The sequence below is a fragment of the Macaca nemestrina genome, chromosome 17, assembly GCF_043159975.1.
Source record: "Macaca nemestrina isolate mMacNem1 chromosome 17, mMacNem.hap1, whole genome shotgun sequence".
Classification (NCBI taxonomy): Eukaryota; Metazoa; Chordata; class Mammalia; order Primates; family Cercopithecidae; genus Macaca; species Macaca nemestrina.
The window spans coordinates 48,017,543-48,034,342 of record NC_092141.1 but is presented as its reverse complement, the minus strand read 5'-3'; the positions used below and the strand labels follow the sequence as shown (position 1 = coordinate 48,034,342).

Genomic DNA, 16,800 nt, shown 5'->3' with positions numbered 1-16,800 from the left:
ATCTGTGCACATGATAAAATGACACAGAAGTGGCCAGGCGCTGTGGCTCACGCCTGTAATCCCAGCACTTTGGGAGGCCGAGGCAGGCAGAAAACGAGGTCAGGAGTTCAAGACCAGCCTGGCCAAGATGGTGAAACCCCTCTACTAAAAATACAAAAATTAGCTGGGTGTGGTGGTGCACACCTGTAATCCCAGCTACTCAGGGGGCTGAGGCAGAAGAATCGCTGGAACCTAGGAGGCGGAGGTTGCAGTGAGCTGAGATCGTGCCACTGCACTCCAGCCTGGGCTACAGAGCAAGCTCCGACTCAAAAAAAAAAAAAAGACACAGAAGTATATATACACTTTAGACCAATGTCAATTTTCTTTCACCTCTGTAAAATGCAGGGAGTAATAAGTCTGCTGGGAGATGTACTCTATATAGTGGCATCATTAGGCAGGATTAGAGACTTCCTAGATGAAGTCTAGGACTACATCTAGAGACATCAGCTTGTAAGTGCAAAGAGCCACCTTCTGAAAAGCAGTGTGACATCACTAAAAGAGCTTGAACTTCATGCTGAAGGAACTGGGAATCTAAATCCCAGTTTTCCAGTTACTAAATGGGAGACCTAGTAGAGGAGGGAAGAATACACGGGGACAGGTCTTAGCTTCCTGTGTTTAAGAGTATTTTTGTCAGAAGGGAAACACCTAACTCTGTAGCCCTTCCAACTCAAGTTGGACATCACTTTGTGTTTTTTTGTTTGTTTTTGTTTTTTTTGAGACGGAGTCTTGTTCTGTGGCCAGGCTGGAGTGCAATGGCGTGATCTTGGCTCACTGCAACCTCCGCCTCCCAGGGTTCAAACTATTCTCCTGCCTCAGCCCCCCTCCCAGGTAGCTGAGACTACAGGCACGCACCACCACACCTTTTTGTATTTTTAGTAGAGACGGGGTTTCACAAAGTTGGCCAGGATGATCTCGATCCCTTGATCTCATGATCTGCCTGCCTCAGCCTTCAAAAGTGCTGGGATTGCAGGCATGAAGCACCGCGCCCAGCCAACATCACCTCTTCTGAGAACTCTAAGACTTCCCCGAAGACTGGTGAGGTACTCCCATGGTACTATTGTCTTCTGCATGAATTAAACTTTAAACAGAGAGATGATTAATTAAAATAGAAGGCTGATTACATAATTTAAGAAACAGGCACACAATGGAAAACAATAAAGTTGTGAAAAACTGACCTGGACCCAGAATAGCCAAAGCTATCCAAAGCAACAGGAACAAAACTGGAGGTATCACATTACCTGACTTCAAATTATACTACAAAGCTATAGTAACCAAAAGAGCATGGTACTGGAATAAAAGCAGATATATAGACCAACGGAACACAATAGAGAATCCAGAAATAAATCTTTTTTTTTTTTTTTTTTTTTTTTTCTGAGATGGAGTTTCCTTCTTGTCATCCAGGCTGGAGTGCAGTGGTGTAATAGCTCACTGTAACCTCTGCCTCCCAGGTTCAAGCGATTCTCCTGCCTCAGCCTCCCGAGTAGCTGGGATTACAGGCACCCACCACCATGCCCAGTTAATTTTTGTATTTTTTGTAGAGACAGGGTTTCACCATGTTGGTCAGGCTGGTCTCGAACTCCTGACCTCAGGTAATCCACCCTCCTCAGACTCCCAAAGTGCTGGGATTAAAGGCATGAGCCACTGCACCCGGCTGAGAACCCAGAAACAAATCTATCCACCTACAATGAACTCAATTTTGACAAACGTGTCAAGAACATACACTGGGGAAAAGACAATCTCTTCAATAAATGGTGCTGGGAAAACTGGAAATCCATAAGCAGAAGAATGAAACTAGACCCCTATCTCTCACTATATACAAAAATCAAATGAAAAATGGATTAAAGCAGGGGGCCCAACCCCCACATCATGGACCAGTACTGGTCATAGCCTGGGTCACACAGCAGGAGGTGAGTGGCAGGTGGCTGAGCATTAATGCCTGAGCTCCGCCTCCTGTGAGATCAGTGGTGGCATTAGATTCTCATAGGAGCACGAACCCTATTGTGAACTATGCATGTGAGGGATCTAGGTTGCATGCTCCTTATGAGAATCTAACTAACGCCTGATGATCTGGGGTAGAACAGTTTCATCCAGAAACCATCCCGTCCCCCACCCTGGTCCATGGAAAAATTGGCTTCCATGAAACTGGTCCCTGGTTCCAAAAAGGGAGACCACTTGATTAAAGCCTGAAATCTAAGACCTCAAACTATGAAACTACTACAAGAAAACATGGGGAAATGCTCCAGGACATTGGTCTGGACAAAAATTAATTGAGTAATACCCCATAAGCACAGGCAACCAAAGCAAAAATGGACAAATGGGATCACATAAAGTTTAAAAGCTTCAGCACAGCAAAGGAAACAATCAACAAAGTGAAGAAACAACCCACAGAATGGGAGGAAATATTTGCAAACTACCCATCTGACAAGGAATTAATAACCAGAATATATAAGGAGCTCAAACAACTCTATAGGAAAAGATCTAATAATACCATTTTAAAAAGGGCAAAAGATTTGAATAGACATTTCTCAGAAAAAGATATAAAAATGGCAAACAAGCATATGAAAAAGTGCTCAACATCATTGATCATCAGAGAAATGCAAATCGAAACTACAATGAGATATTAGCTCATCCTCGTTAAAATGGCTTACATCCGAAGGACAGGCAATAACAAATGCTGGCAAGGATGTGGAGGAAAAACCTCATACACTTTTGGTGGGAATGTAAATTAGTACAACCACTATGAGGAACAGTTTGGAGGTTCCTCAAAAAACTACAACTAGAGCTACCATACAATCCAGCAATCCCACTGCTAGGTATATACCCAAAAGAAAAGAAATCAGCATATTGAAGAGACACCTGCATTCCATGTTTGTTGCAGTACTACTGTTCACAACATCCAAAATTTGAAAGCAAACTAAGTGTCCCATCAATAGATGAATGGATAAAGAAAATGTGGTACTTACACAATGGAGTACTATTCAGCCATAAAAAAGAATGAGATCCTGTCATTTGCAACAACATGGATGAAACTGGAGGTCATTATGCTAAGTGAAATAATCCTGGCACAGAAAGACAAACATCACATGTTCTCACACATTTGTGGGATCTAAAAATCAAAACAACTGAATTCATGGAGATAGAGAGCAGAAGGATGATTACCCAAGGCTGGGAAGGGTGGTGGGAGGGTAGCGGGGAGGTGGAGAGGATTAATGGGTACAAAAGAATGGAATTAATAATAAGACCCAGTATTTGATAGTACAACAGGATGACTGTAGTCATAATAATTACACATTTTAAAATAACTAAAAGAGTATAATTAGATTGTTTGTAACACAAAGGATAAATACTTGAGGGAACAGATACCCCATTTTACATGACGTGACTATTATGTATTACATGTCTGTATCAAAACATCATATATATACGATGTAATACCCCAGGTGTGTGTGTGTGTGTGTGTGTGTATGTGTGTATATATATAGATATATGATGTAATACCCCAGGTATGTGTGTGTGTGTATATATATACACACACACGGCCGGGCGCGGTGGCTCAAGCCTGTAATCCCAGTACTTTAGGAGGCCGAGACAGGCGGATCACGAGGTCAGGAGATCGAGACCATCCTGGCTAACACAGTGAAACCCTGTCTCTACTAAAAAATACAAAAAACTAGCCAGGCGAGGTGGCAGGTACCTGTAGTCCCAGCTACTCGGGAGGCTGAGGCAGGAGAATGGCATAAACCTGGGAGGCGGAGCTTGCAGTGAGCTGAGATCCGGCCACTGCACTCCAGCCTGGGCGACAGAGAGATACTCCGTCTCAAAAAAAATATATATATATATATACACTCCTACTATGTACCCACAAAAATTAAATTTTTAAATTTAAAAAAAAACTGACATGGAGGCTGTGGTGCATGCTTATAGTCCTAGTTACAGGGCAGGCTGAGGTGGGAGGATCTATTGAGCCCAGGAGTTCAAGACCAGCCTGGCAACATAGCAAGAACCTGTCTCTTAAACCAACAAACAAAACTGACATGGAAGGATATTCGTGATATACACAGAGTAAAAGAATTTGGAAGTATATATACCAAAGGTTTATCTTTAGATGACTCTGAACTCCCTCTCTCCCTTCCCTCCCTGCTTACCTTCCTTCTTATGTATTCTAATGCTTTTAAAACAACCATGGTTTATCTGCAACATATGAAATGTGCAATACAAATACAAAAGATTAATCATCCTCATATATGAGATCTGAAAATCAATGAGGGCTGGGCGCTGTGGCTCACGCCTATAATCCCAGCACTTTGGGAGGCCAAGGTGGGTGGACTACTTGAGGTCAGGAGTTCGAGAGCAACCTGGCCAACAACGGTGAAACCCCATTTCTACTAAAAGTACAAAATTAGTTGGGTGTGGTGGCATGCACCTGTAATCCCAGCTACTCGGAAGGCTGAGGCAGGAGAATTGCTTGAACCTGGGAGGCAGAGATTGCGGTGAGCTGGGATCCTGCCACTGCACTCCAGCCTGAGCGACAGAGTGAGACTCCGTCTCAAAAAATCAAATCAAACCAATAAGAATAGAAAAACTTCAAGATGGTCAGTGGCCAATTAACACTTCTGTTCAATGTTCAACCTCAATAGTAATCAAATAAACATAAATTAAAACTGCTTTTCTTCAAATAAAACTTATTATTGTTCTTTTTTTTGTTTGTGGTCACAGTATATAAAACAAAATTTACCATTTTAACCATTTTTAGGAATACAATTCAGTGGCACTAATGACATTCACAGTGTGGTACAACCATCACCTCTTCCTATTCCCAAAACTTTTTTTGTTTTTATGAGATGGAGTCTCACTCTGTTGCCCAGGCTGGAGTGCAGTGGTGCAATCTCAGCTCACTGCAACCTCTGCCTCCTGGGTTCAAGCGTTTCTCCTGCCTCAGCCTCCTGAGTAGCTAGGACTACAGGCGTGTGCCACCACATTTGGCTAATTTTTTTTTTTTTTTTTGTAGTTTTAGTAGAGATGGGGTTTCAACATGTTGGCCAGGCTGGTCTCAAACTGCTGACTTCAAGTGATCCACCTGCCTCAGCCTCCCAACCCAAACTTTTTATCTTTTTAATCTTTTTAATCACTTCCCAGACCCTGTAACTAGTAAGCAATAACTCTCCATTCCCCTATTTTCCCCAGTCCCTGGTAACCTCGAGTCTACTTTCTACGTCTACAGATTTGCCTATTGTATAGTTTTCACATAAGTAGAATCATACCCTGTTTGTCCTTTTGTTTCTGGCTTAATTTAGCAGAATGTTTCCAAAGTTCATCTATGTTACAGCATGTATCATACTTCCATTCTTTTTTGTGGCTGAGTAATGTTTCTTTTTTTCTTTCCTTTTTTTTTTTGAGACAGAGTCTCGCTCTGTCACCCATGCTGGAGTGCAGTGGTGTTATCTCAGGTCACTGCAAGCTCCACCTCCCGGGTTCACGCCATTCTCCTGTCTCAGCCTCCCAAGTAGCTGGGATTACAGGCATCTGCCACCACGCCCGGCTAATTTTTGTATTTTTAGTAGAGAAGAGGTTTCACCATGTTAGCCAGGCTGGTCTTGATCTCCTGACCTCGTGATCCGCCCACCTCGGCCTCCCAAAGTGCTGGGATTACAGGCGTGAGCCACCGCGCCCAGCTCTTTTTCTTTTTTTTGAGATACAGTCTCTTTCTGCCCCCCAGGCTGGAGTGCAGTGGCGCAATCTCAGCTCACTGCAATCTCCGCCTCCCAAGTTCAAGCAATTCTCATGCTTCAGTCTCCCAAGTAGCTGGGATTACAACCACCTGCTACTACCCCCAGCTAATTTTTGTATTTTCAGTAGAAATGGGGTTTTGCCATGCTGGCTAGGCTGGTCTCAAAACTCCTGACCTCAAGTGAGTGATCCACACACCTCAGCCTCCCAAATTGCTGGGATTGCAGGTGTGAGCCACTGCGCCCGGCCTGAATAATGGTTCATTGTATGGACAGTCCACATTTGGTTTATTCCGTTCTTCTTTTGGTGGATACTTGGGTTGTTTCCACATTTTGGCTATTGTGAATAATGCTGCAATGAACATTATCATACAAGCTTACTGTTTTCATTTTGTTGTTGTTGTTGTTGTTATTTACCTAGGAGTTCAATGGCTGGATAATATGGGAATTCTAGATTTTGGTTTTTGAGGAAATGCCAAACTGTTTTCCACAGTGACTATACCATTTTACATTCCTACCAGCAATGTAAGAGAGAGAATTATTGTTTTTAGTCTACCAAATTGAAGTCCTTAAAAAAAGTAAGCCTAGTGTTAGCAAAGCAAGACTAAAGGAAGGAAATGAGGAACATCAAACTTAGCTAAATGAAGCACAAATTGATAGAACTTTACTTAGGGCAACCTGGCAATATGTAAACATAAAGTGACTTAAAAATATACATATTCTGGAGCCAGAATTTCCACTTCTGGGAATTTATCCTAAACAAATAATCACAGATAACAACAAAGATTTATATATAGGAATGTATTTATTCTAAATTATATGGGAAAAAATTCTAAGCAATCTGAAAGTTTAATGATAGAAAATCAGACAAATAAATGATCCAGCCACCATTAAAATATCTATGTCTTCAAAAATATTTAATGACTTGAAGGAAATCCGCTGACAATAAATCAAGCAAGTTTCAAAATATAATTTTTTCTACAAATGTCCTCCACTCCTTATCCATGAGGATATGTTCCAAGACCCCCAGTGGATGCCTGAAACCATGGACAGTACCAACACTATACACCCATGCGTTGCTTAACAACAAAGATGTGTTCTGAGAAAGTGTCTTATTAGGTGATTTCATCACTGTGCAAACATCATAGAGTATACTTGTATAAACCTAGATGGAATAGCTTACAACACACCTAAGCTATATGCTATAACTTCTTTTATTACTCCTAGGTGAAAAATCTATACAGTGTGTTACTGTACCGAATACTGTAGACGACTGTAACACAATGGTAAGTATTTGTGTATCTAAACATAGAAAAGGTACAGTAAAAATCTGGTATTATAATTTTACCAGAACACTGTTGCACGAGCATATAAGGTCCACTGTTGACTGAAAGGTCATTATGCCATACATGACTGAATACACCATGTTTTTTCCTATATGTGCAGACCTATGATACAGTTTAATTTATAAGCTAGGCACAAAGATTAACAACATAACTGGTAATAAAATAGAACAATTATAACAATATGCCAGCATCAACCCTTGTGCTTTGGGGTCATTAAGTAAAATAAAGGTTACCTGAATACAAGCACTGTAATACTGCAACCAAGATGGCTGCCAAGTGACTAAAGGGTAGGTAGCATAGACAGCCTGGAGATGCCAGACAAAAGGATGATTCACGGTCTGGGAGGGACGCTGTAAGATTTCACCAGGCTACTCAGAAAGGCACAAAATTGAACATGTATGAATTGTTTATTTCTGGACAATATTTTAAATAAAACATCAATATGAGACAAATGAATTTAACCAAACATCCCTAGCTGCCTTTCTTTCCCAAAGTGTACCAGTACTAAAGCTCTTTCACTTTTTTTTTCTTTCCATTTTTCCCCAACACTGAAATCAAGAGGTATAAGAATTCTGTGGGTTTAGGCCAGGCACGGTGGCTCACACCTGTAATCCCAGCACTTTGGGAGGCCGAGGCAGATGGATCACCTGAGGTCGGGAGTTCAAGATCAGTCTGACCAACATGGAGAAACCCCATCTATACTAAAAAAATACAAAATTAGCTGGGCGTGGTGGCACATGCCTGTAACCCCAGCTACTCGTGGGGCTGAGGCAGGAGAATCGCTTGAATCCAGGAGACAGAGGTTGCTTTGAGCCAAGATCATGCTATTGCACTCCAGTCTAGGCAACAAGAGCGAAACTCCGTCTCAAAAAAAAAAAAAAAAAAAAATTCTGTGGGTTTTTCCTCTAGTGTCAGCATAGTAGTCATGGCCTTTCATGGGTCTGTTTTTCTAGCCGCATTCCACTTAAGTTTTATTGAAAACCTCACAAATGAAACTAGCTCCTCCTAGGTTTTTCTGTGATCACTTAGTTTAAAGAAATTAAAGGTCTGAGGAAAGCAAAGGCCAGGTTTTGGGGTAAACCACCTGAGTGGAAAACTGGGCTGGTACAAGGCAGTTTTCCAATGTGCTGTGCCCTGCGGCAGGGTAGTTTTCAATAAATGTAAGTAGGGTATATTTAAATAGCACCCAATTCACTTTTTATTCTCATAAAAAGGGAGGGATGAAAGAGATGGAAATGCAGATATGGTTCCATAAAAAGCCACAGCTGAGCCAATAGCAGTAAGGAAACCCACGGAGGTTACCTGAAGTATGTATTACACAGCTTGTGATGAGAAAAAGCCTCATGACTTTTCCTACCCTCAGCTATTCCTAGTTTTATTAAACAACCTGGTATCCTAGCAAAAGACACTACTTACTTCCACCAGGAAATCTTTTTTTGCAGTGGTTACTTGCAGAACCATCCAACACTTAGGTTTACTGGGCTTACTTTTAAGAATGCTGTGCTCCAGGGCTGGGCAAAGTTACTCTGCTAAGTAAAATGTTGTAAAGTTGTAAGTATTTTTTTATGGAGAGGGAAAATATTTTTCATTTCTTTAAAGCTTTAAGATGACCATCTTTAAGATGACCAGTCCTTTAATGAAGCAGAATTGATGGGGGTAACGCAGAGGATCTCTCACAAGGTGACATGTGATACCCAGTTTGGAGCTCAGGGTGTTGACACAGATCCTAAGTAAATGACACTGCTATTTGATCCAATAAATGATGAAGTATGAGATGAAGTGCAGATCTGAAAGGCATATATCTCAATCCCCAAAGGCTGCCTCAAATAGTAACTACTGATGTTCCAAGGCATTTGCCCTATGTTCTACAATGAAACAAACACTTTAAAGCCATCCTGTGGTATTTCCTTACTTTAATTTCAATTGGAAAAGTTTCTTTATACAGTTATACAAGATGAAAAAGTCATAGAGATCTGCTTTTTTAAAAAAAAGTTTTTAAAAAATAAAAGCAGAAAAATATGTCTTAGTTACTCCTTGGTCAAGGTCTTTCCTCCTAAAACACTGGAATAAACCTCTCAGCATCTTTGCTGACATGAGTCTGCGGGTGGGGAGGTGGAATGGGAGAGAGGACATCAAGCCCACCCAACTCCTGGAATTTTTACAGAAAAGACAAAACTTTCCAAGTGAAATAGTCATTTTGGTAAACGAAACCATTTGTAACTTTAGAGAAGTTTTTTCTTTTATTCCAACATATCATAAGAAAAATCCACACTGTGCTTCTAATAGGCTATAAAGCTTTGGTTTAAAGATGGGTCAACAAGAGCTAAAACCACTAATGTCATACTTGGAGAAGCAAGAGTGGAGGGCAGTGACGTCCCAACACTTCCAGGATCCCAGTGAAAAGTCTCACCCAGGCGAAAGACTATCTGCCAAATTTATGCCAAGAACAAAGTTTTATAGCCAAGTTAAAATCTTTTCTGTATTTAGGGACTGTTATAAAAATGGTAGCATTTTCTGCATCCTCGAGAGAGCCTTTTCCTTATAGAGATGAAACAGGATTATCAAAATAGGAAGATAGTTGCTGTGAGGGAGAGACAGAAACAGGACAAACTGAAACAGAAAAAAGAACATGAAAGACAAAGAGTAAGACGGAGTGAAAAACACATATAAACAGTCAGTCTGACATGCTCAGGACAGTCATCTGTTCCTCTGCAAACCAAATAGCTTTTCTTTGCCTTTTTAGGCTGAGCAAAACATATTTACATGTAAAAAAATATATAACTAAAGTTAAATCCATTTGGGCAGCAGTATTTTGAGGTTCTTTTTTTAAGAAGAGGGGACTTAGGGAGTTAATTTCATTCCTTAGTCCCAGCCAAAAACCTCCATGAACTGGTTAATATCAGGTCAGTAGGAGTTCCTGGAGTTAAAGAGTAAAAATGTCAACATACTCCTTACTAAAGCCACAGTGATGAATACTTTTCCCTTAAAGGATTCTCAGAGCTGCCTCAGACTACTGCAAATGTATCCAAATGACAGAGGATCACAGATTTTAGAATAAGAAGGGTGTTTGAGCATTTAATATACAAACTTACTACAAGAGTCAACTGAGGATTAGGAGACACACTGTTACACCAGCATAACCTAAGATGGGAAAAACTGAATGGCAGGGATGCAGGTATAAGAGAATGATTTCTAGGATTTAGATTCTTCTCTGAAATATCAGAATATAATCTGTTATTGGAACATATCTTCATACCAAAGCACATTATAGCTAAAAACACAGGCTCTGGAATCAGACTGCTATGGGAATTCAACCTGGAACCTATCACATTTCAGTCTGTTTGCTCGACTGTAAAATGGGGACAATAGTATAACCTATCTTCTTAGGATGCTCATCATACATTATAATACACATGAAGAGTAAAACTAAAACTTTGGGACAGACAAAAAGGAAATATTTTATGGAAAGAAGGTAAGGTGGTGACAACTGACATTTAATGAGTCCTTGTTATGTACCTGAACTATGGCCAGAAGATTTACAAATGTTGTATCTATTAATTTTTACAACAGCAGAGACAGATGTTCCTATACTCTCTACACCTAACCACAAAGTTCATGCACTTGCATTACACACGTCTATTCAAAAAATTTCTCAAAAATGGACTTTAACAACGAGCTACGTAAAACATGTTCATGACAAAAAAAAATTCAGATGACACTGTCAAAGGTGGGAGCTACGTAGTATACAGTACTTAATTTCTCTGAATCACACCTTCTTCTGAAAAAATGGAAATTGTAACAGTGCTTTTACCTCATAATATTTTATGAATACAGGTGATAATGCATGTGAAATGCTTAGCATAGTATATTCAGCAACCAAATGTTACCTAAAACCACTAATAGTTCATTATATACAATTTAATATGCATATAGGAGAGAAACTCTATGAGCTGCATATAATTCAAGAGTTAAATACAGATGTTAAGTATTCCATTTAACTTTTAATTCCATAACTTTTCAAGAATAAACCTCTCCAAATAGGTTTCCTTCATGAAAACAGATGCATACAATTCAAAATTATATCAGCTTATGTTAATTTTCATGATCACAACCTCAGAATAGTTTTATCTCAGCTAAGGACATCTACTAATTTGCATATAGCTATTTTTGTGAATGTTAATAGTATTGCATTCAGGAGGTTCCTTAGTAATTTCTTATTTTTATTCTTGAGACCATATATGCTAAAGTAAACTACAGTGAAAATTACACCATCCATAGAAGGAACTGATAAAGGTATCATCCCACAGCCTTTCAATTTATTAGTATTTTTATCATATCAACGAACTAGAAGGCAAAACCTAGTTACCATTTTGCAGATGAATAAACAGAGGCCAAAGATGAGCCAGTTAAAGGCACTACAGTCCCCACGCATCAATGGGTACACTTTCATATCTGCACTTCCTTAAATTTCTTAAAAAGCCAAATATTATTCTGAAATCGAGGTAGGGAGGTACTTCTGAATACATCACACAAAACAAACCAGAATTTTAAAATGTGAAACCACAAGTCAGGAGGATGAGAGCTGAACAGCTCTTATAAGTTTAAAAGTGGCTAAGAGCTCTTAGATCTTTATAGTAATAAATATTGTAGTGTACAATGGTCCGTTGGGAATCCCCACTCATATGTTAATCCATGATTGAAGATCAAGGCGTCAGGTCCATTTAGAATCAGTGTATTTTGGGTATGTTTTAAGCTTTAATCCGTATTTTGAAAAAACAGTTAACAACATTTCTAAGGGAAATATAATCACCTTGATTACCTTGCAGTCCTCCACCGCTCACTATAGAGTGAATTGTGAGTTTCAAACACTGGTGTTCCTTTATTTTGAATTTTCCCGTAAGTAGATGGAAAGGGGATGTGACCTTGGCCAATCACCATTCTTAAGTGGAAAGCCTTTTTCAGCTTAAGAAACCATTACCTGATTGACAGTGGCCTTCCTAGCTGAAAATAACTGTTCACTACTTAAAGGTAGTGTCTGTGAGATGCAGGTATAGTTAGGAGAGCCTTGATTGTAACAGTCTTCCATCATCAAAATCTCATTGAAGAGGTTTTGCCAGTGTTCTCTTAAAATAGAGGTGCCATTCCAGGGTGGAGGTGATGCATTTTGTGTCCTCTATGATACAACAGTATATGATAAAAAGAATAAATATAAATAGTCCCCAGGTCACATACACGCCCTGATGATTATATGAATGAAATCAAGGTTGGCTGAGAGATGCTGTTCAAGATCCTGGAAAAAGTGAAGGTTTCACAGATTCACACCTTTGCTCTACCATCTGCTAGCTCTGTGACAGTAGACAAGTTATTTAAATCTCTTAACCTCAGCGTCGTCAATTGTTGAAAAAAAATCTAAAAAGTATGTTGTTAAAAACAGAGTTTAATTTATGCTTGCATGGATAGTGTATGGCCGTGTTGTAAAGGACTCTAGTGGAAAGATGGTCTCCTTGTCACTTCTGCTCCCTAGCCACACAGTTTCTCTTTGAAGAGGTAATTACTGTTTCCAGGCAAATGCAAGAACTTGGTTTCAATGTTCCATGATGAAATGTCGAATTCATTAACATTTGTTGAGTGTCTATTATGTGTCAGAACCATTCAGGGAGCTACGGGGAGTAAAAAGATGAGTTCATAGTCTAGAATGAAAAACAATACTCAACTAATTTTAATATGAGATGGTATACATAACAGTAAAAGTTTAAGAACAGAAGAGAACATAAATTAATTTATTCAAGGGGGTGGGTTGGAATAAAGAGTAAGATTAAGAACACGTTTCAAGAGAAATGAAAAGTTTCAGGCACCATAGTAAGTTCTCTCTGGCTTAAGTCATCTGATTCAGGAACTGGGCCCCTCTCATGGCTATAAAAACTCTAATTTGAGGTACTGACTCATGGCTATGAATTTCTAACATAGGAAAAGGAAAAGGTAGCCCAAATAGAAGGTCAAAGGGTTCGCTATTTCCTCTTTAGGTAGAGAGAAACAGAAGAGTAAATGGGTTCTGTTCCCGATCTTACAAGCATTCATTTGAGAACTACATAAACTCATCTAAAGAAGGGATAACTAACTAGAAAGTTCAACTTTCTAGTGTCAAGTACAACTTAGTGTTCTCTACAATCTTAATATTGAGCATTTATAGAACAACTGTTGCCTTTCCAAATATTATAGAACACCAAAGTAAAATAGGTTTAAGACTCAAGACGCCACTTCATACAACAGAAGTCAATTCTACCATGTTTCTTGTAGCTGTCTAGAACATAAGTACAAGTAACTAAACTGCAGTGACACAACTAAAATTTTGGGAATTCTTCAACAAAATGTTTTGGCTTAATGGAACTTAGGGTCAGTTCTCCATATGCCAATGTCCTGTGTCCAAAATGGGCTAGCTTCAAAGGGAGCCCAAAATATCCCTAAAATTATGTCTGAAAGTTAGCCTAGTAAGAGCAGAAAGCAAAAGCATGTCCATTCTTTTCAGCAGATGTTTACCAGTCTTGACCATAGATCCCAAAAAGCAAGACTTTGCTAGAGTTAATGCTTTATAAGGATAACCTTAAAACAAATATCTCCATGCTAAGCCTAATAGAATGAAAGCTTGTATCAAAAAAATATTCTGTTTAAACATAATGCTGCTTTAAAAGAATAACGTAAAAGATAATTTGAAATGCTTTGTCAAATATTTCATTTGATTACACAATTGACCATAGGCCCAAACAAACGAATAGTGACCATAACATAAGGGCAAACCTAATTGAGGACCAGGTTTAAGTCAGGTAACGAAGATAAAGATTCAGCATTACCAACTTTTTTTTTTTTTTGAGACGGAGTCTTGCTCTGTGCCCCAGGCTGGAGTACAGTGGCGCCATCTCGGCTCACTGCAAGCTCCGCCCCCCAGGTTCACGCCATTCTCCTGCCTCAGCCTCCCAAGTAGCTGGTACTACAGGCGCCCGCCACCACGCCTGGCTAGTTTTTTGTATTTTTTTAGTAGAGACGGGGTTTCACGGTGTTAGCCAGGATGGTCTCGATACCAACTTTTAATAATGTTATGATATTTAAAGCCTTATGTTTTATAAGAAATCAACAATGGTTATCATTGTTGATTATCACTATCATTATTAATCAGATATCGAGAAATATTGATTACCTGCTCTGTGGAAGGTACCAATACCAGGCAAAGGGAGATATGAAGACAGCCCTTGTTCTCAAAGAGTCCTTTATTATAAGCCATTACTTTTCCCCATCTGTTCCAAGCATGCTACATAAAGGGTAATCCAATAATAATGCCATCCAGGGTTATCTTTTTTCTTTTATTTTGAGACGGAGTCTTGCTCTGTCGTCCAGGCTGGAGTGCAGTGGCCGGATCTCAGCTCACTGCAAGCTCCGCCTCCCGGGTTTACGCCATTCTCCTGCCTCAGCCTCCCGAGTAGCTGGGACTATAGGTGCCCGCCATCATGCCTGGCTAATTTTTTGTGTTTTTAGTAGAGACGGGGTTTCACCGTGTTAGCCAGGATGGTCTCAATCTCCTGACCTGGTGATCCGCCCACCTCGGCCTCCCAAAGTGCTGGGATTACAGGCGTGAGCCACCGTCCCCGGCCCATCCAGGGGTATCTTAAGCCAAGCAGTAACAGAACAATCAGCATCCACACCTACTATTAAGGTGTTTCATGCTTCCACTTTTACCATTTTCATTTGGCAAGGAAATCCTGATCACATAGCCTAAAAACATTTAGAGACTTAAGAACTGCTATCAGTATCATCTCCTTCTACTCACTCTTGTCCATGGATCATGGATGCCATAAAATCTGCTTACCTAATTTCTTTTTGCAGCATACCACTTAATTGCAGGAAAAGCTCAAACTCAAATGTGTTATTATTTAAAGCTAAGCCTCACTTCAAATTGAGGTATTTAGGTTTTGAAAAATTCCTCCCCAAAATTCTACTCTGGTATTAGAAAAATCACAATTACAAGCCACAGAATATTAAAGTCACAACTTTGGCAAAATATCAGGATCACTTCAGGGGTGAGATTTGAACTTCAGCACGCAAAACCAAAAATACAATATTCTAATCCTATAATATCACTCTCTTCTGTGATGATTATTAAGGCCCCTCAAATACTAAGAACAGAAAGAGGGACAAAGCCTCTATTTTTCTCCTCTCCATGCACAACTCAGTTCCAATGTTATGAATATATGCATGTTCTATAACAAAAAGCTACCTTCAAAATGTCCAAGTAACTATAGGTTCAGGTCAACAACTCCAGACCCATATTGATTACATCTCTATGCAAGAAGGACCCTCCAGCACCATTTGTATCCACTATGACAGCTTTTAAGGATCTGTGACATTAAGAATTTTCAATACTATCAATGCCAGGAATGGAAAGCCAATGACCAGTCAGGCCTGTCAGTTGTTGCCTAAAGCAATAAGGACAAGCTGGGAATTCATCACACTGGAACTTCATCTGCCAGCTGCATTCACACATTTTCACCACCTGAATAGTTGATTCTCTTCAACTCCCACATGGCTCATTTCAGCATACAGTGTTTTGAAATGAATATTTGATTAGGCAGGGTAGAAAGAGGTTTGAACTTATCTGAGGTGTCACCATAATGCACTTTAAGTAATTTTAAGTATCAGGAGCTAGGTGTCCTGTTCTTTTGCTATTGCTGAAATGGACCTGTGATCCTAATTAAACAAGATTAAATGAGATGAGACATGTGGCAAGACCTAGCACAGTGTTGGGCACCTAACTGTTTATAAATTATACTGGTTTCCCATCTCTTTTACTTCTGTCTATTGAAAAATATCCTGAAGATTCCTCATAGAGCCTCCTGATTCAGAGACAGGGATCTCACACTGCCAAGGAAACTTAAAAATCACCCTGCTACTTTTCCAATTTCTCTTTTTATCAAAAGTCCAAACCATCACTTACATATAAACCTAAGAAATAACGAGGCCGGGCATGGTGGCTCATGCCTGTAATCCCAGCACTTTGGGAGGCCGAGGCGGGTGGATCACGAGGTCAGGAGATCGAGACCATCCTGGCTAACATGGTGAAACCCCGTCCCTACCAAAAACACAAAAAATTAGCCGGGCATGGTGGTGGGTGCCTATAGTCCCAGCTACTCAGGAGGTTGAGGCAGGAGAATGGCATGAACCTGGGAGGCAGAGCTTGCACTGAGCCGAGATCTCGCCACTGCATTCCAGCCTGGGCAACAGTGTGAGACTCCATCTCATAAAAGAAAAAAGAAAGAAAAAAAAAGAAATAAACAGAGTAGGCTTCTTAAAATTCCTTCCTTATGTTTAGATCTGAAGAGTTTGATTATGATATGCCTAGGTATGGTTTTCTTTGTGTTTATTAATATCTCAGCATATAATGAGTTTCTTAAAACTTTGACTTATGTCTTTCATTAATTTTGGAAAATTCTCAACCCTTCATGTATTTCTTTTGCCATATTCTCTTATTTTCTTTCATATATGTGAAATAATTACACAGATGTTAGTTTGATATTGCTATAGTTTGATATACCACTCACACTGAGTTCTGTCTTACTTCAGTATTTTTCTCTTTCTGCTTCAGTTCTGATAAATTTTTACTTATCGAACATTATACTTAATAGTGAAATAATAAACCCTTC

The 16,800-nt window shown here is 39.6% G+C and overlaps 1 protein-coding gene across 12 annotated transcripts in view; it reads right to left on the bottom strand.

Annotated features, from left to right (window-relative positions):
* LOC105476856 (BCAS3 microtubule associated cell migration factor) overlaps window positions 1–16,800 on the bottom strand; it is a 710,244-nt gene that overhangs the window by 283,242 nt on the left and 410,202 nt on the right. Inside the window, exon 24 of one of the 12 annotated variants that reach the window (XM_071082822.1) lies at window positions 6,178–12,771. The exons of the other annotated variants lie outside the window; for them this stretch is intronic. Coding sequence (XP_070938923.1) covers window positions 12,764–12,771 — 8 coding nt within the window. The 3' untranslated portion in view covers window positions 6,178–12,763. Of the gene's footprint in view, window positions 1–6,177; window positions 12,772–16,800 lie in introns of those variants that run through there. 12 annotated transcript variants of the gene reach the window in all.